At 48.8% G+C, this 24546-nt stretch overlaps 1 protein-coding gene across 5 annotated transcripts in view; it reads left to right on the top strand.

Annotated features, from left to right (window-relative positions):
* Positions 1–24546, top strand: part of SIPA1L3 (signal induced proliferation associated 1 like 3) — a 242337-nt gene that overhangs the window by 149054 nt on the left and 68737 nt on the right. For all 5 annotated transcript variants that reach the window (XM_019666285.1, XM_019666286.1, XM_019666282.1 and 2 more), the window contains 5 exons: positions 7485–7673; positions 8818–8992; positions 11277–11380; positions 14341–14498; positions 21839–22415. In XM_019666285.1, coding sequence (XP_019521830.1) covers positions 7485–7673; positions 8818–8992; positions 11277–11380; positions 14341–14498; positions 21839–22415 — 1203 coding nt within the window. The remainder of the gene's footprint in view (positions 1–7484; positions 7674–8817; positions 8993–11276; positions 11381–14340; positions 14499–21838; positions 22416–24546) is intronic.

The raw sequence follows: 24546 nt of genomic DNA, 5'->3' as shown, positions 1-24546 counted from the left end.
GCATCTTAGCTGTGGAGGGCAGTGTCACTGGCCCTCATATGTGAGATCTGAACCGGGGCCCTCTGGCGTCCCAAGCCAGCTCTTAACCAATGCGCCACTCGGCCGGCCCCCTCTACATCTTTATACCTTCTTCTCCACAGGGAAGACATTTTCATCTGCTGAATCTCTGGGAAGGACTCTGATTGGCTCTGCTTGAATCACAAGTCCACGCCCTGGGCCAGTCACTGTCATCAGGGGTGATAGAGGAAACTGGCCAGATCTAGGATATGCGTTCCACCCAGGGTACAGGGGCAGAGCAGGGCACTGTGATTGATATTTCCATCAGAGCCACCTAGAAGAGGCAACAGGGTGGTTCCTCAGCAGAAAGAGAGGAGCTAGGCAAGCAAAAATGAGGGAGACTTCCAAAAGACCTTTCCAGAAAAGGGGCAGTCATCAGCTGGACAGGCCCCCCAAAATGGGTCACCCTCTGCCCTACATTGTCCCTTGGGCCTGGCCTTTGCCCAGACATGGGAACCCAGCAGTTGGCTGCTGCCAGGGACCTGGATCTCATCCAGACTGGCAGATGCTGCACCGAGGACCCTAGCCCCATCCTTTCATGAGGACCTTCCGCTGAGGGGGGAATATAGTGACACAAAAGCTTTGTGGCAGCTGAGGGGAGGCAGCCCCAAAATCTCGCGCCCCAGATTGCGAGTGGTCACTGGCCCCTCTGTCTTCACGAGCCTCCTCCTCCCTCTCCTTGCTTTTCTGGCCAGATGAGCACCAGGGAAGATTGTGAGGTGACAGCTGACACTGCATCAGACTGTTGGAGAACTGCTGGGTGAAATGATAGTGACAATCAAATACTAATAATATTTGCTACAGTTGCTATCGTATTGGAAACCTGCACTGTATGTTGGGCATTTTCTATACTCTCTATGTATAGTCACTCACTTAAGTGTCATGACACTTCTATGATGAAGGCACTATTATACTCATTTACAGATGACGAAAAAGGCATAGAAAGGTTAAGGAACTTGCCCAAAGCACCCTCCAGTAAGTGGCAGGGTGAGGTGTCAGCCTGCGTTCCAGCCACCACTCGGCTGCCTCTGGGATTCCGCTAACAGTTCAGACTAGACGTGGGACCCATTCATGAGTTGTGAGCTCAACTTAGTGCCAGTGTTTTTATGTTGTTACTGTTGTCATTTAATGGAAGTCAGATATGTAGAAGAAGCTTTTAAAATACCAGACTGCATTGCACATTCTGAGAGTCATGAGACTTTGGTGCAGAGATGCTGGGTCAGGGTATAATATTTTTGCTGTGGTTCCTTTTCAATAAGTTTGACATTGGCTTAGTGCCATTTCTGGCTTGTGCCTGCTTCCCACCACCAACTCCCACAAAACTAGCCTCCAGTCCACCTTAGGCTAGGCCCAAGGCTCAGGGGCACAGAGAATTCACCCACTCCACAGAGACTCACTCAGCACCACCCCATGACAGCCCTATGCTGGGCGCTGAGAGGACAGAAGTGAATGAGACAGGAAAAATGCTCATGGAACTGCATTTCTGTCGGGGAGGCAGATAATACACAGATACTTTAGTAAATTATATAGTGCGATACATGGTAGCAAGGTGGAAAGTAAAGCAAGGAAGAGATAAGAAGTATGAGGGGTGGTTAGACTTTTAGACAGAATAGTCAAGGGAGACATCGCTGGGAAGATAACATTAGAGTTAAGACCTGAAGGAGATGAGAGAGGAGCCATGTGGACATCTGGAAGAAGCGTGTTCCAAGCAGAGGGAATAGCCAGTGCAAAGGTCCTAAGGCCTGGCACATTGGAGACCTGGTGTGGGTCCTGGTTTGGCCACTCAGCAGCTATGAAACCTTGAGCATGTAGCTTCTTATCTCAGAGCCTGTTTTCCCCTTGGGAATCTCAGTTTCACAGGACTGAGGTGTGGGCTTGGTGAGATTGCATATATAAAGTAGGCAGTAGGGCCGGCCAAGTGGCTCAGTTGGTTAAGAGCTCACTCAAGAGTTTGAGCTCTGAGCAACAGCAGCTCGATTCCCAGCCCGAGCTGAGCAGCCGCTGAGCTGCCAACAGGTGGCAGGATGGCTCAGCTTAAAAAAACAAAAACAAACAAAAAAAACAAACAAATAAAGTAGGCAGTGCTGGGGTGACTGGTTAGCTCAGTTGGTTAGAATGTCCTGCTGATAACACCAAGGTTGCCAGTTCAATCCCCACATGGGCCACTGTGCATTGCGCCCTCCTTTAAAAAGAGTCAACTATGCCATTGTAGCATGAAAGCAATGTGTAACCAGTGACCATGGCTGTTCTCCAATAAATTTTTTTTTAAAAAACCTATGAAAATAAATAAATAAATAAATATATAATAAATAAATAAAGTAGGCAGTGCTGGGCCTGGTACTTGGGCAGAGCCCAGTGAAGTTAGATCTCAGCCCACTGTCATCTTGTCACAATTCCAGTCAGCCCTGTGAATTTTGGCCCACTGTGAGGTTCACAACCACAAGCAGCCCATTCTCTGCGTGTGCACACGCGCGCGCACACACACACAGGCTACACCCAGACTTAGCCCTGGGCCCAGCCCCTTACAGAGCTGCCTTGTTGGGCACTCAGACCTGAGGACTCCGTTATCTGGAGATAGAGGGAGGGGTAGTGACCAACAGGGTTTGCCTGCCCCTTCCTAAGGCTGTTTCTGTCATGGAGGCAGAGCAGAGGGTTGCATAATCCGAAAGTAGTAACAATAGTAATAACAATAGTTACGTTAATACTGTTAACACATATTCCTGCCAGGCACTGTCCTAAGTATTTTATATGCACTGACCCTTCAGATCCTCTCCACAGTCCCATAATATGCGTTCCATTATTCTCCTCATTCTACAAATGAGGGTGTTGAGGCCCAGGAAGAGAATCACTTATCAGGGTCCCCCTGGGGCAGAGCCAGGACATGGACCCAGGCTGCCTGGGCCCTGAGCCTGTGCTCTTAAGCAGTTAGCACATTGGCTGTCAGGTCAAGTTTGAATTCTGGCTCTGGGAACAGACCGCCTGGATTTAGTCTGGCTCTGCCACTCACTAGCTGTGTGACATTAGGCAGATGGCTTTACTTCTGGGTGCCTCAGTATCTTCATCTATAAAATAGGCTTTGTGTTGTTCCCTGTCTCCCGAAGCAGCAGGAAGGTTTTCTTGGACCGTTGCACATGGTAGCACAAGGCTGCAGGGCAGTGAGTGCTCTCAGCAGCAGATACTGTTGTGATGGCATTGCTGTCATGGCCATCACTCTCTCCTGCGAGGTGAGAGGGCCATGCTGGGGAGCAAGGTTGAGTTCACAGAGTACTGTTTTTCTCCTGCCCACACACGCACAGCAGACTCTTGTAAACCAAGGTGTGGGGGTCAGAGCGATGGGCCCAGGCCGTTTTCCAAGCCAGCCGGCTGGCCCACCCCAGATGGCTGCCCCCGGCCGCCAAGCAGACAGTCGAGCGGGCCTCCATCTCCTGGCAGATGGGATGTGAGTGTTGGCAACACCTAGCTCCCCACCAGGACAGGGACAGACTTGGAGCTGGGCTTTGGCAGCACACACCTAAACGTCAGTCCCCGGCCCACACCCCTGAGCCCGGACAGGATGAGCCCAGGCCAGGGCTGCCCTGTCCTGAACCCCCTTGCTGACACTGACTGTTCCATGACCCAGGGAGTCCCAACCAGCCAGGGACAGTCTGACCCACCAGACCCGGTGGGTTCCATTTAGTCCCCCAGTCATGAGTTTTTGATAGACCTCAGGTCTGTTAGGGTTAGAGGTTTAGATCTTTATTTCCTTTATTTAAAAAGTAGCAATCACTCATTGTTAAGAAATTAAAGAGTACATAAGCGTGCAAAGTACAAAAGGGAGAGCCTTATATTAAAATGAAAAATCAAGTGTAATGGTGCATCAGTTGGGACCTCGTTTTTGTTCAGTGTAGGTACCTGTGATTGTGTGTGCGTCTGTATAATCTCCAAAGCATACTGTTAAGTGGGGAAACTAGCTTCCTTTTTAAGGTTAAATTTTTTTAAATTCTTAACTGCATTAGTGGCTTTTCCAAATACATTTGACATGCGTACACGTAATAATGGCTAACATATTGAGGGCTCACTCTATGCCAGATATAATGCTAAGTACTGTACATGAATTATCTTATTGAATCCTGATAAACTTTTGAGGCAGGCACAATTATTCCCATTTTATAGATGAGAAAACAGGCACAGACAAATTAAGTGACTTGCACATAGTCACACAGCTAGAGAAGGGGTAGAGCCGGGATTCAAACCCAGTCAGACTGACTGTCAAGTGACCTCCCAGGAAAAGGTACACCCACCGCCCCGCACAGTGAGGCAGAGATGCATCTGAGTTGGGAGCCGGTGGAGAACCATCTGTGCAAATAGGAACCTCCTTGCTTACGTGGCCCTGAGGCCCTTTCATGCCTCCCTTGACTGGTTACCCTCAAATGAGATGCCAGAGCCTTGCGGGCTGATCAGTGAGTGTAGATTTTATTTGGAGAGAGATGGAAAGTCGTTAGCAGATTCTGTACAGAACAGAGATGTGATCTGACTCAAGCTGCTACAGGAAGAACAGGCTGGGGTGGGGTGGGCTGGCAGCAGGAGCAGAAGGATGGAGATCCGGAGGAGGCTGCTGTCACAGTCCAGGTGGACATGACAGTGGACAGGACCAGGTGGAGAGTAGAAGGTAGAAGTGGCCACTCATTGTCCCTTACCAGTGCCCTACTTATTATCCCCAGCAGAGAAGAAAAAGCTGGGAGCTTTTCAAGTAATGGCTTTTGGTCAAGTCATCAGAGCCAAAATGTGACCGTAGGCCACCTGTCTCCAGTGTGGAAGAGAGTATGAGGATTTCTCGCCCACGCTGTCCCTTGGCCCCAGCAGAGGGCGCTGTGGGGCAGGGTCAGCAGGATACAAAGACACTGATCTTGTTGGCGCATTAATTGAAACCCACAGCCCCAGGGCCACCCAGATTGGCAGGGCAAAGCATAAGACATCACTGCTTTTCATGGTCTATTTCAAGACTACCCCGCTTATGATAAGAGAGATTTGTTTATTAACTACCAGGGCTAGAACTGGAGACTCCCATGCATGAGATCATTTCATTCCTTCTTTGCATGCCTCGTGCTCAGGTCCTGTTTGGCAAGGGTAGGCTGTATGCTTAGAGGCAATGTCATGACACGTTATTTTTGCCACCTCCTGTGCCTGTTGACTTAGGGCGAGCAAGTTTTTCCTGTCAGCTGATCCTCAGTCTTTAAACCATTGCCCCAAGTGTATGTTGGGTTCTTGTAACAATTCCTCAGGGAAGGGTTTTTCTCTTGTACAGCTGCAGACCCCCGGCTGTGCCATCTTGGTGTGGTGCTGGAACAGCTGTGCCTAGCCCTGGGCATGGCATCACTTGGTAGCCATCAGCACTTTGTGGACAGCAGCCTGAGCTAGTGTTAGTGAGGATGCAAAGCCACGGGGGCTCTCAGACAGGGTTGGCAGGTTGGAATTGGTACAGCCACTTGGGAAACTGTTGGGCAATGCAATAGACTTGAAGATTAACATGCCTGGCGACGTAGCAATTTCTCTTCTAGGTATAATCCCAAAAGAAAATGTGTTCATGTACACAGAGAGGTGCTTCGATGGATGTTTCTAACAGCACTAGTCACAGTTGTCAAACATTAGAAGCAGTTTCCGTACTCGTCAACAGTAGATTAAATCCCTCGTGATGAAAATGTCAGCCTCTTGCAGCAACGTGGTCGAATCTCATATCCATAGCATTCAGAGAAAGAAGCCAGATACAAAACTATCCAAACCGCAGGAAACTCAAAAACAGGCAGAAATAAGTTATGGGGTTAGACGTCAGGATAAGATTGCCTTTGGGGAGGAGGGAAGGTGCACGGAAAGGCTTCCAGGGGCTGGGATTGTTGTATTTCTTGATCTGGGTGGTGATTACATAGGTGTTCATTCTGTGATGATTCCTTTAGTTCTACTTATCTGTGTTGTGTACTTTTCTGTATGTGGATGATACTTCACAGCAAAAAAAAAAAAATTCAAAGAAAAAATATCATGAGCTTTGGAGGAATCAACCTGGGTTGGAATCCTGGTTTAGCCATTGAGCTGTGGTGACCTAAGATAAGGCACCTAACCTCTTGAAGCTTCCATTTTCTGATCTGTAAAATGGAGATAATAAAAACCTCCCCTACACGGACCTATGTGTATAATTAAATAACTACTATCGTACCTGAATACGGTGCAGTGAACTAAACCTTCATAAATGTGACTTGTTATTAAGATATATCAGTTAAAAATTGCTTTGTCTGCAAAGTAGCAGAAAAACCTGACTAGCCATTGCTAAAATGATAGGGAGTTATTTTAATTATCTAACAGGAAGTGTGGAGGTAGGTAGCTGCCAGGATTGACTTCTCTGTGATTCTTTTGTCTCTTTCCTCATGATCACAAGATGGTTGCCACAGCTCCAAATATCTTATCATCACACCAATGTCCTTGGCAAAAAGAAATGGACAGGTGGAAAGAGGCTTTTCTTTTATCAGGGAGGAATCTGTCCCAGAAGTCCTCCCCAAGCTGAAGTCCCCTCACATCTCATTGCCTGGAACTAGTCATGTGGCCAGCTATAGAGAAAACTTAGAAAGCAGTATCTGGGGAAGGGGAATTAGATGGCCATGATTGACTCGACTAGAGGTTTGGTTTTTATCCCTGGCTACATAACAATCACCTGAGTGGTATTAAAAATGTGTGTGTACGTGTGTATGTGTTTAACTATACACACATATAAATACATGTATACCTAAATGCATACGTACGTACATACATGCCTGGGCTCCACCACAGACCAACTGAATCAGAACCACTGGTTGTGATTTTGTGAGGAAGCCATGTTGAAAGCAAGTGCCACAGTTCAAGATCCAAGATGGTATCGATGTCCGGGGCAGGCAGGTGTTTTACATAAGAGCTTATGGTAGTATGTTTTACATAGAATAATATTGTAATAATGACAGTAAGAGTGTTCATTTGAGTGCCCACCTTGTGGAGCTTATTTTATTCATTATACCTCTTACTCCCTGATAATAATCCATCTCTCCCCTGGGATGTCAGCTCCATGAGGTAGGAACCTTTGTTTTGTTCACTGTTTTTAGAACAGGGCTGGCACTTAGAAGGCATTCAGTCAGGATTTGTTAGACAAACGAAGGTATATTCCATGCACTGTCTCATTTAGTCCTCCCAACACCCCCTCAGGTTTACGATTCTATCACTCTACCCATTTCACCAAAGAGGACGCTAAGGCGCAGTGATAGGAAGTCACATGGTCAAGATCACATAGCCAGGAGGCAGCAAGCTTAAATCCTAGCCCAAACCCAGGGCTTTCTGGCACGTTGCTTTGAGAACAGGACACCCTCGCATGCTCTAATCCCTTCCTGGGTCCCCAGAACCTCCTAACCCCCCCCCTTCTCTCCCTCGAGCAGCTCATCACCCTACGGGGCTCCATCCTGGAGGACGCAACGCCCACAGCCACAAAGCATGGGACCGGGCGGGGCCTGCCTCTGAAGGACGCCCTGGAGTATGTGATCCCTGAACTCAATATCCACTGCCTACGGCTGGCTCTCAACACTCCCAAGGTGACGGAGCAGCTGCTGAAGCTCGACGAGCAAGGGGTGAGCCAGGGCCAGAGCCGGGACCACTGGTGCAACAGTGGCCCCACTCCTGGTACCTCTTTCTGTCTTGGTCACTTTTTTTTTCAAAGATCAGAAACCCACTTAAGCTAGTTTCAGTAAAAGAAGGGATCTGCTACCAAATTCTCGGGGTGCCAAGAGCCGGAATGTGACTGGCTCTCAGGAGGGAAATGGTCTAGGGATGAGACAGCCATCAGGTTCGCGCGCGTGCGTGCGTGTGTGTGTGTGTGATGTGTATGTGTGCACGTGCGCGCACACACTCCTGTTCCCTCCCCCTCTCTGCACACTGGCTCCCTCTGCTTCTCTGGCCCTCCCTTGGCTGCCAGAGTTGCTGTTAGAATTAGAGCCACATGCCGAGTCCCAGTCTCTGACTCTCTGTCCCGGGAGAGCCTCTGACCAGCCCATGCTTAGGTCAGGCGTCTGTCTGCAACATGACTTAACAACATAACTCTGAACCTCAGCAAATGATTCCTATTTGGCCTTAGTCACTTGCAGGTGTGTTTCCTTACAGGAACACAGTAACAGAAAGGGAATCCTCTCATTCTCACACTAGATGCACTGAATGTCACAGTGAGACATCTTCCTCAGTCATTAAAAAAAAACCCACCTTTTTATTTTGTATGACAATATTGTGCAATTGAATTTTAACTAGTTTTTCACCTCTCAGACACATTTTCTTTTTCCAGTCACCTGTGACCAGGGGAATCTGGTACATCAGACAAACATGGTTATTGGCGGCCTACCCCCTAAAAAACAATGTTGACTCTATTGAGCCCTGAGCCCTACAGAATTTCCTTTTGCAGATTCTTAGCCAGTTCCTATCCACCTACTATGGGAAGCTGGCCAAAGCAACAGTCTTTTTCACTCGAGAGAGTGTCATCGCCCTCTGTCAGTAGACGAAGAATAGGCAGCATGGGTACCTTGTCATGCCTCTCTGGATGGGAGGGAGGGAAAGGGACAACTGGGACATGCCCCCACGCCTTTTTCCTTCCTCTCTGGCTGTGGTGCTGAATTCCTGTGTGACCCCAGAAGCTCCTGGGCTCAGCGCCTGAGAAAGCCCCTCTGTTCCGTTCCCTCTGACATCTGTGCCTGGCCTGCCTCCGTAAAGCCGCTCTTACCTCTGCAGCTCTGCCGGAAACACAAAGTGGGCATCCTCTACTGCAAGGCCGGCCAGAGCTCGGAGGAGGAGATGTACAACAACGAGGAGGCCGGCCCCGCCTTCGAGGAGTTCCTCTCTCTCATCGGCGAGAAGGTCTGCCTGAAGGGCTTCGCCAAGTATGCCGCCCAGCTGGATGTCAAGAGTAAGTGGCAGCAGTGACTTGGTTAGGAAGCCAGTTAGCTTACGGGACCCCCCGCGCACCCACCTGATGGGCAAAAGTCCAAAGGCCTGGTGATCTCAAGGTGAGGACGCAGGATAGTGGGAGCTCTGAGACTCAGCCGGTGGGAGTGCAGGGAGTGCAGTCACTTTGGAAAATGGTGTGGCATATTCTGTTTAAGTCTGAAGATGCATTGACTCTGTGTCCCAGCAGTAGCTCTGCTAGACATGTTCTTTGAGGACTCACACATGTACACACCAGGAGATGTCCTGCATACTCATAACCGCAGACACAGACAGCACTGTGGTTTATTCATGCAGCGGAGTGCTACATGGCAGGGTCAAGGACAAACTGGGGCCAGCCTGGGTGAGGGCCACACACTTCATGTCGAGCATGGCCAGCAGGTCTCCGAAGAGCAGATACTGAATAGTGCCTCTTACAAGCACACTCAACAGTATATTGTTAGGAGGCTTGTTCTTACATAGTAAAACTAAAGCAAAACAATGATAAAAACAATGTTCAGAATGGTGGTTACCTGTCCAGGGAGAGGGTGGATGTAACTGGAAAATGAAACATTAAGCATATTGGTGGTGACCTGTTGCTTAAGGTGGGTGGTAGATACAACGTATATGTCAGAGCATTCCCTGTATATGTATATGCACATACATACATCAGTGCATTTATAGATGATGTGTGGGATTGAAATCCTTCATGGTAAGCCGTTTGTGGGGGATGGATGGCTGACACTGAACTGGCGTTACGGCTCCCTGGGGAAAGGACTGCCCATTGGCCTTGGGGGTGGGCTGTCATTGGATTCGTTGCTCAGGCTGAGTTGGAAAGCCCCGAGATGGGGCCCTGGCTTGCTCACTCGCTCTTTGCCTTGCCTCACCAAGTCTCAGTTTCCTCATCTGGAAAATGGAGGTCTAGATGAGGAGACCAAGCACAAAGGGATGAATCAAGAGTTGAACAGGTGTGTGCGGCTGTCATCGTCATCACCTTCACCTCCTCTGTTGAAGAAGGAGGAGGAATAAGCATCTTATTGTGCCTGTTGCTTATTTTGTGGTTTTGGCCGGGTGGCTTTGCCTCTCTCTGCCTCAGTTTCCTTATCTGTAAAGTAACGGTAATAATAGTGCTTATCTCAGGAGCATGGCGTTGAACCTAACATACTGAGGCCTCTCTCTGTGCTGGGCATGGACCTGTCCAGCCCCCCAGAGCTCCAAGGGTGCATGCCACTTGCAGTGTGCTGATGGGGCACAGGTCCCTCACAGCTGCCTGGCACACAGGAAACCCGCAGCAAGTGTGAGCGTTAGTGTTGTGGTTCTGTTGGTGAGCCTCTGAAGGGGCAGTACACTCAGAAAAAGGAACAGGAGACTTATTATCCCCCTTCTCAGACAGATACTGCTTCCAAGGCTCAGCACCCTCCACTGTGTGACAGCCATCCTGTTGCCCCTTCACTGGCTTGCCCAGCACAGGGCCTTACAGAGACTTAGCTCTCAAATACACAGCAATTGCTGCCACTCATTGCAAGTGTGACTTTGGGCAAGCCATTCCCTCTCTGTGCCTCAGTTTCCCTCTCTGAAACATGGAGCCAGTAACCAGGTGTGCTTCTCCCTGGTCATAACCCACCTTCCAGTAGAGATAACCAATATCCTGATGGTCATGATTATCATTTCCTTCTTTTCTTCATAGTTTGGGTACCTATATGTGTACATCTACATAATATAATTTTTTGCCTATTTTTGAATATGTAAACACAGCCATACAATATGTGCTCCTTTGCATCTGGAGTCTTTCATTCAACATTATATTTGTGGGATTCACCCACTTGGTGGCCGTGACTCATTCCTGGTCATGGCTGTGTATTTTCCCACAGTATAAATATACCGGTTTGTCCATTCTTTTGACTGACATCTGAACACATTTGTACCCATATCCTAGGGTACATGTGTATGGTCATGTAGACTATGATCCCACTAAGCCTATCTTCAAGTTTAATAGATATTGCTGACAAATTTATACACCTAACCAGCCACATAAAGGGTCCAGTTGCTCCACATCCTCACCAACCCTTGGTACTGTCAGATTTTTAAATTGTTACCAATCTGGTGGGTGTGTGATACAAGGTTTCCTTTTTATCTAAATGTATTTAATTTTAAAGAGTAGAGTTAAGTGAAAACATCAAGTTAAAAACTGACACAGATGGTATGTGGGCTATGGCAAAAGCCCAGAGGTTTGGGAAATACGGTGCTAACTGGTGTTTATGTTTCAGCTGACTCCACGGGAACCCACTCCCTGTACACGACGTACCAGGACTATGAGATCATGTTCCATGTCTCCACCCTGCTCCCTTATACCCCCAACAACAGGCAGCAGGTCAGTAGGGTCCAGGGCGGGGCCCCATGTGATTTCCAGCTGATGCACAGCTGGACCCCAAGGCAGTCTTCCTATAGCTGTTAGTTGGTAGCTTGCCAGGCATTGGTTCTCCTGGCACCATCCTGTGCAGCGGACGGAGACCTTTGGCCTTGGAGACCCTCTGTGCCACAGTCATGTCACCTGGGTCAGGTGTCATTTGATGTCAGTTTTTTCTTAGCTGTCCCTTGGCCACCCTGTTTGCCACTAACTGCCCCAGCTCTCCTCAAGGGCCTCTTGAGTCGTGAGGAATCCTATGGGGAAAAAAAGACTGAATCAGTCAATATTATTTCAACTGCAAGTGAGAGAAACGCAAATCAAACTGGCGTAAACAAAAGGTGGGATTTACTGGGCTCTGTAACTTTCAAGTGCTGGGAGAAGGTGGGCTTTGGGTATGACTGGATCCAGGGGCTCAGACTATGTTAGGAGTCCTTTCCATTTCCCACCTCTGCTTTTCTTCATAGTGACCTATTCACAGGTCTTCCCAAGTAGAGACAAAGATGCCCCTATCAACCGTCGTGTCATATCTCCCCAGCATAGGCACCCAGGGGAAAGAGAGTCGTGCCTTCCAGGTGACCCTGAAACATTTCAGGCCCGAATCTCATTGAGCCATTCACTTGCCAGTCCCTGGGCCTGTGACGGGGATGGAATGGGCTGATTGGCCAAGCCTGACGCTTATGCCCATCCCTAGAAGAAGAGATGTGGGTCAGGGAGGTGCTTTCCCAGAGGGGATGGGCGTGGCTGCCAGAAGAAGGAAGACATGCTGGGTGGGCAACAGTAGCTAACGGCCGCTGCCAGGAGGCTCCTGTCCCAGACACGCCATGCGCTCAGCCCGGGAACAACTCTTCTTACTTTTTTTTTTTTTTTTAAGTTGCAGGAAAAGACAGTTTATTAGGAGAAAAAATACATTGCAAAGAAGCAGAAGCGGGCCCAAGCAGTAGAGAATGGCTCAAGGACCATTATTAGAAGAGAAAGTACACTCCAAAGAGTTTGGAGTGGGCCAAGCAAAGGAAACTCAAAAGGCTCAAAAGGGACCAGGGCGTCATTATTAGGAGAAAAAGTACACTCCAAAGAGTTTGGAGCGGGCCCTGAGCAGAGGCAAGGCTCAAAAGGCTCAAAAGGCCTCTTCTTACTTTCTAATGAATAGAAGCCCCATAGACTTCTGAAGGTTTAGGAAGTGTGTATTTTTTTTCCATTGGTACAAGTAACATTGTAGATTTCATAGGCCAAAAATAGTCCATTCTCAGTGATTTCATAAGGTGAACCCAATAACATGCTGTAAGAGCACTGGCCTCAGAGTTGGACCTGAGTTTGAGTTCTTACTTTGCCTCTTCCTAGCTGTGTGACCTGACCTCTCTGAGCCTTGCCGTCCCTCCTCTGTGAAATGGGTGGTATGATGGCCCCCACATCTTGGGCTCACTGGGAAAGGTCCCCTGCACTCTTGTATGAAACCAGAGCATAAGGCAGGGCTCGGCAGGAGGGGCACAGGAAGTTGGGAGGCGTGGTGGAGAAGAGCTTGGGTTCTAGAATCAAGCAGAAGTGGGTTCAAATTCTGGGTCTTTCATTTCGTGACTGTGTGACCCAGGACAAGTCGCTTAATCACTGTGAGCCTGTTTTCTCATCAGTTAAAGGGGGTAGGATGAGTTAGCTCCTAGGGTCATTGTGAAGATTAAATGAGATTGTGACTTTAAGATATGGGTACAAAATGCCGTCCACAGTAAATGGGTACTTTATCTAGCAATTTCAAGTAATCCAGTTTAAAACACACATGAAGAACTAACAATATAACAAAATAGTGTGAGTTGTGCTGCTGAGTGTGTCTGAATTGCACACTGTGGGCCTCCTCACGTAGAACTAACTACATGTGGCTCCTGTCTGTGGATTCCTAACAGTTAAGTGAAGGCTAAATGTAAATAGGACAATGTAATTTCAGCAAATAAGTAAAAAGGCATGAATACACTGTCACCTGTGAAGATAACCGTCTTCTTCAGACTGTGACAAACAGGGGAGAGTGGACAGAGCACCCACAGGCCAGTATGAAGCTGCAGCTGCCCCACTCTTCTCAAATCAGGTATCCTGGGGAAGGTGGTGGCCCAGGATCGGCTCTGCGGGCTGTGTCCAGTCTGCCTCTACCTCTGCCATCCATGAGTGTGGCCTTGAGCAAGTTGAAGCCCACCAGCCCATGTTGCACTCCAGTAGATATTTATTGAGCACCTACTGTGTGCCAGGCACTGCTCTCAGCATTGCAAATACAGCAGTGGACAGTGAACAAAACAGACACATTCTCATGGAGCTGACACATTAATGGGACAAGACAGATGAGAGACAAAAAGAAGAGGGAAAAGCCACTGTGTGCTAAGTGTCAATAAATGTTAAGTCATGGGGACAGAAGAGCAGAGATAGGGGGTGTTGATGGGGTGAGATCTTGGATAATATAGTCAGCAAAGGCCTCCGTGGGAGGGTGACATTTCAGCCAAGACCTGAAGGAGGGAGCAAGGGGGCCATGTGGGGGTCTGCGGGAAGAATGTTCCAGGCAGAGGGAATAGCCAGTGCAGAGGCCTTGAGGAGGAAATGTTTCTGGCATGTTTGAGGAGCAGCAGGAGGCCAGTGTGGCTGGAGCAGTGTAAGCGAGGGGGAACGTGGATGGAGATGTCAGAGAGGTGACGGGGGCAGATTGTGTGGCTTTCCCTGGGCCATGTGGGTACCTTATCCTTTACCCTGAGTGAGATGGTGCCATAGGAAGGCTCAGATCTGATCCAGGTGTCCACTGCTCCCTCTGGCTGCATGGAGGGGTCAGACTATACTGCAGGGGGGCGGAGCAAGGAGACAGAGAAGAAAGAGACTGCTGTGGTGGTCCAGGCAGGACCCTCGAACAGAGCCGGCCTGTAACACTTTCCTCCCCACCTCTGTTTCTCATTTACCAGCTGCTAAGGAAGAGGCACATCGGAAATGACATTGTGACGATCATCTTCCAGGAGCCAGGGGCGCTGCCTTTCACCCCCAAGAACATCCGCTCGCACTTTCAACACGTCTTCATCATTGTCAGAGCCCACAACCCCTGCACTGATAATGTCTGCTACAGGTATGCACCTCCCCACACGGCTCCAGGGAGCCACCCAGGGGATTGCCCCACCCCACCCGCTACATACACAGGAAATCCCACAGGCTCTCTCCAGCATCCAGGCAGCATGCAGAGAGACAGACTGCAAGCGGACAGCTCGCTCAGGTGGGCTGCCTCCTCTGCTCCTTGTTTGTGCTTCAGAAGAGGAGCTCTGCCCACACACTCCATCCCTTCCAAGGGAGTGATTCTCAACCAAAAAGGGGTATGATGCCCCAGCTTTGATAAGGAAGCCATTGAGGATTTGTATTTTCCAAGAATCTTTTGGTTACAAGTGACAGAAAACCCACCTCAATCTGGCTTAAGACAAAAGGGCAAATTGTGTCTACTGGCCCTCACACCTGACAAGTTCAGGCCTCGCTGGGTCTGCTCTGCTTTCCTGTATATTGCTTTATTTGCCGGCAGCTCTGCACATAACATCCTCCCCGCTGCAAATCCAGCAAAAAGAAAGCTAGCCCTTCCCAGGAAAAGAAGCCCCAGAATTGAGGCTTGATGACCTGGCGGGGGATCACGTGCCCGTCCTAGAGCAAAACCGCCAGGCCCACCTGGGCAGCGGGTGTGTAGACGGAGGGGCATGAGAGGGATAGCCCGAAGGAAAATCGGAAGATGAAAGGACGGAGGCAGGGCAGGCAGGGACCCCCCCACTCGGGAGGTATTGCTGAGGGCTCTAGTTCACAGATCAACAAGAGGCACAACCCTCAAACTCATTCAGTGTCCTCACCAAGCACCAGCTGTCACCTGGTCCCCAAAGGCCAAATGGAAAGCTCTCTGGGTGTGGGGTGAGGCTAGAGATGTGATCCTTGAAAACCAGCCCATCAGTAGCCCAAGGCTAAGGTTAGCACTTGACCCTGGGGCAGCACTGCAGACTCTGGGGAATGGGCTCGGGAGTGTTATTTTCCATCTTTTGAAAATGGTTTGAAATTAAAAAGTAAAGAAAGATTCCAGCCTCCCTCCCACCTCTGACCCCCAGTGACCCAGTTGCCCTCACAGAGGCAACTCCTGGCAGCAGTTTCTTGTGCATTCTGATCTTTTGTGCACATCCAGGCAAATACTTAACAGGTATTCCTTTTCCAGCTTTTTAATACAAATGGCAGCCTATCACACAACTGTTCTGCATCCTGAATTTTTTCACTCAGCGGTCCTTGAGATCGTTCCAAACCAGTACATAAAGTGCTTTTCCATTCCTTATGACTGTGTACTATTCTATCGTATGGATGCCTGGAATCTTCCCCACCCCCGTCAGTGGGCATTTGGGTTATTTCCTGCCACCAGCTATTACAGTCCACCCTGCAGTGAATAATCTGTTTATACTCTCATTGCACCCATGTCCAAGTTCAGCTGGGGTAGATAAAATCCTAAAAGTGGAGTTACTAGGTCAAAGGATATATACATAGGGGCACTGGTCATGTTGATGGAATTGCCAGAGTCTACTCGTTTCTTCTCTCCGCCGGGTGTATGAGAGAAGGGAGGGAGTTCCCATGTGCGGCGCTTGCTGTTAAGAACCTCTGTGCTGGATATGTTGCCCTGGACGTGTGGCAGGGCCTCCAGGCAGCACAGGCCCAGGCCTGAAGCCCCCTCTGTACCCCTGCCACCATCCACGTGTTTGTTCCCTGCACATTCAGCAGCAGGTGCAAGTGCCTACGCCTGTGTGGCTTGAAGTCACTCAAATGATGTCCCATGTTTCTTGGCAGCTGAAAAATGGCCCTGATGAGGGAAGATGGAGTTGTTCTTGTGCGCACGCGCGCGCGCACCCCGTAGGAGGAGGCAGCCCTCTCATAGCGCATCAAAGGCGGGCTGAGCTGGGTTGCTGGGCCCTTCTCTCCTTCCACCACCCTGGGCTCCCGTCTCCTATCTGAGCTATGAAGGCAGCCTGCAGCTGACCTCCCACCTTTCCACAGCAGCCTTTGCATGGTCTCCAGGATGATTTCTTTTCTCTGATGTACAAACCCTTCTAGTTTTTACAATTTAGTTTGAAATGTTTTTATTATGCAGTATTTTAAACATTCTGAAAAGTACAGAAAATAATATAACAGACACCCATGTGCCTACCACCAGACTTAACAGATGTTAACATTTTGCCATGTTTGCTTCAGCTCTCTTCTCTTTATTTTTATTTTTGAAAGATTTTTTATTGGAGAATTGGGGGATGGGAACAGCACTGGGGAATTGGGGGAAGGGGAACAGACAAGTTGCTGTCATTTTCTTCTTCAGTCTAGTTGTGGAGGACGTTGCTTCACTGGTCCAAGTTGGCACCATCATTGCGCTCTTCTCGGGTGAGGCAGATCAGTCGCCGGCTTCTGGACGGCTGCTCACTGCGGCTGCTGGCCGCTCACGCTGGCTGCTGGCTACACACGGTAGCTCATGGCAACCCACTGCCACAGGGGCTGCAGCCTATGCTGTCGCCAGCGACTCACGGCAGCCCAGCTCCAGGTTGAGCTGTTGTTCAGCATCTTAGCTGTGGAGGGCAGTGTCACTGGCCCTCATATGTGGAATCCGAACCGGGGCCCTCTGGCGTCCCAAGCCAGTTCTTAACAATCGCGCCACTCGGCCGGCCCTTGTCTTTATTTTTAAAGAAAGAAAATGTTAGAGATACAACCAAAGCTGCACCCTCTCCTTTCCTCTTTCCTTTCCCCATGGAGCTCCTCTCTGGACAGAACTTACCCTGTCTCCCCTGTGTCCCCAAACATGTTTCTGTCAACAGCACTCATCACACTGTAGAAAATGACTTACTGATGTGGCTCTTGCCTCCCTTGGAGGTAACCCCATGTCACATTCACCTTTATATGTTTATCATGGCACAGTGCTTGCCGTATATGGGCCCTAGAGACATTTTTGCTGGCTAGACAGATGCCTGGTCCAAACGCTGTAGACACAGAGAAAATAGTTGTTAATAATTGTGAGTACTCTAAAAATACTTACTGAGCTACAGTTAGCAGGTGACCTGTTGGTCACAGCATTTCCTGGTTGTGTGACAAGTTGCCGTCCTTTCCTGTTTCAAGTGTGCTATTTCTTAATGGCACCCCAGCATCCCTGTAGCCGTGGGCTGTGCAAACCCAGTCCCTTCTGCTAGAGAAGGGAGGGACCAGCTGTTCTGATTGTCCAGAAACCTTCAGCAGCTTGCAATTTCATGATTCCTAAATTCATGAATCAGGACTATCGGAAAAGCCAAAATCTGTCACTATAAGCAGCCAAGTGCTGAATGAAAAAGTTGCAAAGCTGTCACATCTGTAAAGCACAATCTGAGTGCACCATTAATTAGAATAGAAAGACTGGTGTGGTTATCACATCCATACTCCTGCCTGGGGACAAGGCCACGCCCACAAAGTTTCCCATAGAAGAAAACTTGTGTGGGCTTTTTTTTTTTTTTTTAAGATTTTATTGGGGAATTGGGGGAGGGGAACAGCGTTGGGGAATCAGGGAAGGGGAACAGACAAGTTGCTGTCCTTTTTGTCCTTTAGTTGTGGAGGACATTGCTTCACTGGCCCATGTTGCTGTTATCATTGCGCTCTTCCTGGGTGAGGCAGACCTGTTGCCAGCCACTGGATGGCCACTCACGGCAGCTCTTGGCAGTTCACGCTGGCTGCCGGCCGCTCATGGTAGCTTACAGGAGCCCACTGCAGCTCCACTGCAGCCTACGCCATCGCCAGCGACTCATGGCAGCCCAGCTCCAGGTTGAGCTGTTGTTCACCATCTTAGCTGTAGAGGGCGCAGCGTCACTGGCCCTAATGTGGGATCCAAACCAGGGCCCTGCTGCTCAGAGCTGGCGTCCCAAGCCAACTCTTAACCAATGCGCCACTCAGCCGGCCCCTTGTGTGGCCTTTAAAGAACCTCTTCACTGGGAAATGCCTTTTTCTGTCAAACCTACACACACTGTACATTGGTAGAAATCTGTTTCTTCTTGGTCTGCCTGTTTAAGATTAAATCTTTAAATTACTTTAATCAGTTTTGAGCACCTGTGTTGGGAACCAGCTAAGCCCAAGTTGGCACCGGCTCTTATGGCACTCCCAGGATATGGAGAAGGGTCACTGGACAGTGGAGGTGGCGAGCAGGGGTCAGGCCTGATTGCCAGGGTCATGTAGGGGCTCCCTCGATGGCCTCCTGCATGGGATCTGGTCTCTTCCAGGCCTTGCTTCATGGGGCAACCATGGTGATCCTTGCAGATTGTTAATCTGGTTGTCACCCTTTGTTAACCTCTACATCCATCAGGGACCCAGCAAGAAGCAGGTGCCCCACTCAGGGTTTTAACTGAAGGGGTTAATGAACTGACAGGTGTGGCTAAGGGAACCGATACAGGAAAATGAGGCTTCCAGGAAAGTGAGGCTTCTGGGGACCAGCAGCAGCAGGGAGCCATTACCCCACCCCCTCAGTTTGATGAGGTCAGAGGGGGATGGAAGATGTTTCTGGAAGCTAGGGAGAACTATGGCTCTGGGAGAGGGCCCACCTGACAGGTGACAGGAGCTGTGGCTGTGAGTAAAGGACTACGGCCACTGCCACTATCCCAGCCCAGCAGGGAGGCAGTGAAGAGAAATCAATACTCACCCTCTCTCACCTTCCCATCACCTACCTGTGCTTCTGTTGGCTGAACTCAGTGGAAGCCAGCGGGCACAGGAACATAGGTGAAGATGACACAGTCCATAGAAACCCATCTTCCAGAGCACTGAAGGCAGAGAATGGCAGGGACTGGTGCTGGGGATACAGACAGTGAATAGCCAGCCCAGATGGTTAAATGGTTGCACTCATGATCAGCATGAAAAGTTCCTGACCCCTGATGACCTTATCAGCCTCCTGTTCTTTGCTCTCTGGGCTCCGGCCACCCTGGCTTCATCTCCCACACTGTGCTCTTTCTCAGTCAGTCCGTGCCGTGCCGCACCCATTGCTGGCAGCACCCTCCCCTCAACTCTTTCTCTAGTTCCTACCCAGCCTCAGATTCAAGCTTAATCATCACTTCCTCAGAGGAGCCCTCCCAGATTCCCTCTGTCCAAATCAGGTCCTTCTATTGTTCACACCCTATTCCCTTACAAGTTAGTTTGTGGGTATGTCTGTTTAGTATGTCTCTCCCACTAGATTAAAGGCTCAGGAGGGACAGGGACCACTATATCCCAATGCCCAAGGGATAGGGCATCCCAGAAATGGTTGTTAAATGAATGTTGCACTGTCTACCTTGTCAAGTTGGGGAGCGGGATTGGGAGTCAAAACCTGAATAAGCCTTAAATGGTGTTTGGGTTCATGGAATATGTTTTAGTCAAGAATCTCATTACTTAAAAATTATTTTATAATAGGAACTCTCTCCTAACACCACACTCACAAGTTGAGGTTTTTATAGAGGCTGAATACAATACCCTTCAAGAAAAACTTTGCGAACTTATTGCTCACTCATTTACAGCAATTTGTACCATTTTTTAATCATCATTATGTAAACAGCATAATTCACGGTGACTCTGTAGCCCCTTTAAATGTCTTTCAGCAAGAGTTGTCTTCCCCTGGCCCTGGGTAATCACTCTGCTTTGCTTGATGTTAGAAATCATCTGCCCTATAGTCTCTGAGTCTACTTGATTTGGTCATTAGAACTTCACACCTAAGATACTCATCAAATCTCCAAACTTGACCTACCTGCAAATCTTTTCCCCCATCAAAGCTCAGGGCTGCTTCCTCCTGGAAGCCTCGGTGGACAGCGAGCCTGCTTACCTCTCTTCTGTCTCTCTACCTTGCACTTCTCCTCCCCGCAGCCCTCCTACTGCCCGTGTGTCAACTGTCCAGGATTGGAGCATAACGAGGAAACGAGAGGCAGGGAAGTGTCACAGGGACTGTAATTGCGGCTGGCTGCATGTTCTCTGGGTTCTTCAGGGGCTCCCTGCCCACCCTCTGTATCTCCCAGGTAGAAGGCAGACCCCAGTCTCCTCCCAACTGTAAGGGTCACCTAGGAGGTCCCTACCTGGGGAGTGGAGCAGAGGTAATCGGGCTTACTACCCAGCTTTCTTCAAAGATTTCCTCCCAATAGGACCCTCTGTCTCTCTATAGTTTACATAGTGGGTGAGGAGGTTCAGGAGTTTTGGCAAACAGGTTTTAGATCATTTCATTTTCACAGTCTCACTCAGTGGCTACCTGATTTCTGTCATAGTGGCATCAGTCAAAACTGAAGTAGGAAGGGTTCCATGCTAACTTCCTGTCACAATGAATTTTCAAAATGCCTTTTGTTGAGATGATTTACGAAGTATATTAAACAGTGTTACCCAAGTACTTTAAAGGACTAGATCACGTAAACGTTCCCTATCAGTCATGAGTTCTACAGTAATGCTGCTTAACAAACCACCCCAAAATTCAGTGGCTCACAAACATTAACATTTCTCTCTGGCTCCCACATCTGCAGATCAGCTGAGGTCTGGCTGGCCTTGGCCCCAGGCCACAGGTCGGGTCCAGGTCTGCTGCAGGTGTCCCTCATCCTTCTGGGACCAGTAGGCCACTTAGGGCATGTCCATCTCATGGCAGGACCACAGGAGGCAAGCACCCCTTCCACCCTTCCTCACCATTGCATGCTCTGCTTGGAAACCATTGGCCAAATCAGTCATGTGACCAGGCCCAGGATCACTGCGATGGAGATGAACCTGCCCACAAAGGAGAAGCAGTGAATTTTTGTCAAGCTAAAATTTACCTCACAGTCTATATAGTCATCCCTTCATGCCAAGGGGTGTTAGTTCTAGGACCCCTCTGTGAATACCAAAATCCAAGGATGCCCAAATCCTTTACATAAAATGGTGTAGTGTTTGCATATAACCTATGCATATCCTCCCGTATACTTTAAATCATCTCTAGATTACTTATATTACCGAATACAAAGTAAATGCTATGTAAATAGTTCTTATACTGTATTATTTGGGGAATAATGACAAGAAAAACAAGTTTGTGCCTGTTCAGTACAGCACAGCTGCAACCATCTTAGGCGTAACTGCATAGCGCATATCAGCAACAGTGTAACTTCTTCTTCAAATATGTTTTGATCCATGGTTGGTTGAATCTGCAGATGCAGTACCCGCGGATTTGGAGGGTCAACTGTATGTATGTAAAACGGGGATAACCGAAGTTGAATGGTGCTAGGAGATTTATTTGAGTATCAATGGATATTCTAACATCCACTGTATAGGAAGTAAAAATACATGTATGTGCCCTTAGACTTTCTAAAGTTTCCAATCTAGTCAGTCAGCAATACTCCTGTTCTTAAAAAGGATACTCCTATTTCCAATCATATATTTTCTGTCTAAAGGGAATCTCACAGTGCCTTTTTTTCTAAATGATTTCTCCCTCCTCAGTATGGCTGTGACCCGATCCAAAGACGCCCCTCCTTTTGGCCCCCCCATCCCCAGTGGAACCACATTCCGCAAATCTGACGTCTTCAGAGACTTCTTGCTGGCCAAGGTGATTAACGCGGAGAATGCCGCGCACAAGTCCGACAAGTTCCACACCATGGCCACCAGGACCCGCCAGGAGTACCTCAAAGACCTGGCTGAAAACTGTGTCTCCAACACACCCATTGACTCCACAGGCAAATTCAACCTTATCTCCCTGACCTCCAAGAAGAAGGAGAAGACAAAAGCGCGGGCAGGTGCTGAGCAGCACAGCGCGGGGGCCATCGCCTGGAGGGTGGCGGCTCAGGACTACGGCCAGGGGGTGGAAATTGACTGCATTTTGGGAATTTCCAACGAGTTTGTGGTGCTCCTGGACCTACGCACCAAGGAGGTGGTGTTCAACTGCTACTGCGGGGATGTCATTGGCTGGACCCCAGACTCCTCGACGCTCAAAATCTTCTTTGGGCGAGGGGATCACATCTTCCTACGGACCACAGAGGGCTCGGTGGAGGACATCAGGGACATCGTCCAGAGACTGAAGGTAAGGGAGCGCGCTCAGCAAGGGCACAGCCATCATGTGGTTTGGCAGAGGCCTTAGGAACCACTGAAATGCCTCCCCTAGACCTGTTAGACCAGGACACTAATTGGCCCCAAGAGAATCACAGTTGTCACTTACACACTAGGGGTCTAGTGGGTCCTGCAGCCTGGGTTTTTTCTGAGGAAGGTTTGGGCCAGAGATCCAAGACCTCCCATGCCATCACCTTGGGAAGACAGAAGGCATATTTATTCACTCTAGGTGTTGATAGAAAATACAAGTTTAAGCTTATTTTTAAAATGTAAGGTACTTTCTAAAAGAATTAAAAGAGTGGAAAGCTTCCGGGCCATGAAAGGATAAGTAACAAACAGGCAGTAGGGGGAATATAAGAAAACACAATAAAAGAAACAAAGCAAACGTTAAATTGTATGGCAGAATAGTTCCACCTCAGAAATCACAATAAATATGAGTGGTTTAATTTCCCCAATTAAAAGACAAAGATTCGGTGTGGATAAGAATTTGACCCTAAACTCCTGGAAGACAGCTCAGGCTCAGACCGTTGGCCAAGCCAAGGATGGCAGTTGCTTCAAGTAAAATGACAACTTAGTTGGTAATGGCTGCTTGAAGCATTGTGGTAAGAAGTACTTAGGCCACATCTGAGCTCCGCAAGAAGGTCAGTGATTGTCTCTTAGTGAGTTTAACAGAAATGGCACGTCGTACGTGTGAAATAAAGAGGGCAGCATAATGCAGGAGTTATGAACACAGGTTCAAATCCCTGCATTGCCTCTTACCATTTGTGTGACCTTGAGCCAAGTTATTTAACCTCGTGTGATTCAGTTTCCCCATCTGAAAAATGGGAACAGTAATCATCCTACATCACGTGAAAATTTGAAGGATTGCCCAGATAAGCTAGCTTGACTTGGCGAACCGTGACCTCCAGATGCCACTGTGGCTGCTGCGGTCGTCATCATTTTAGGCCACTGCACTCTGATTAAGTTCAAGTTGGATTGGTGAAGTCCCACACTCAGCTTCCCTAACTTCAGAATTCATGCCCAAGTTTAGGTAACAACAGCTAGTGTTTAGATTTCCCCGCAGGATGTGAGGTCTGTGAACCAGGGCCTCTTCCTGTTTTACTTATTTGCTTATCTCATATGCGTAAATCAGGACTGGCACAAAGTTGCTGTTCAATACTGATTAATTGGTTAGTTGAATGAATTTATTGAACCCCACCTCTATGCTAATAAGCATTTTACATGTATGATCTCACAATCCTCCACCCCCCCCACCCCTAGAATGTAGGTGCTCTTCTAATCCATCCCTACTTGACAGATGAAGAAATTGAGGCTCAGAGAAGTACATATACTCATATAAGATTATACAGCCAGTAGGTGTCAGACTGCAGTCAGAATCCAGGTTTTTCTGACCCAAAACCTAGGTGTGCCCAAACTCGAGACTAGTAGCTGATTGCTTACTCAGCATCTCCACTCAGGTGTCTGTAAACCCCTGAAACTTAACATGTCTAAGAGCAGACTCCTGGTTTTCCTCCCCTGCCTCCTAGAGTTTTTCTGTCTCAGTAAAGACAGGTCCATCACTCCATGTGTTGAGGTCAGGAGCCTTTGCATCAATCTCGCTCCTCTCTCACACCCACATCCAACCTGCCAGCCCCACCTCCAGTAGGCAGACTCCAGCTACTTCTCCAACCTGGCCTCTCCTGGACTAGCCGCCTTGTTGGTCTCATTCGCCTCCATCTTTGCTTCCCTGTGGTCTGTTCTCAGCATGGTGGTCGGAGGAATCTGATCATATCACTCACTGTTCTGCTCAAAACCCTCAGCTCACTCTAGGTAAAAGCCCAAGTCCTTATGGTGTCCCATGAGGTCCTGCGTGATCTGGCTCCCTGTCAACCGTTCTGACCTTATCTCCAGGCACACAGACCTTTGCTGTTTCCCAAGTGTGCCAGACAAGCATCCAGCCTCAGGGCCTTTGCACTGCCTGTGCCCTCAAACTGGAACACTTTTTCCCACATGGCTCACTCCTTCACCTCCATCAGGTCTTTAATCAGATGTCACCTTGTCAGTGAGGCCTTATTATCTAAAATTGCAAACCCCACTCCCCAACTTGGCCCTGAGCATATTCCAGC

This window comes from Hipposideros armiger, unplaced genomic scaffold, assembly GCF_001890085.2.
Source record: "Hipposideros armiger isolate ML-2016 unplaced genomic scaffold, ASM189008v1 scaffold_466, whole genome shotgun sequence".
NCBI lineage: Eukaryota > Metazoa > Chordata > Mammalia > Chiroptera > Hipposideridae > Hipposideros > Hipposideros armiger.
Note: the sequence above shows the minus strand (reverse complement) of the source record. Positions and strands in the feature narration are given on the sequence as shown.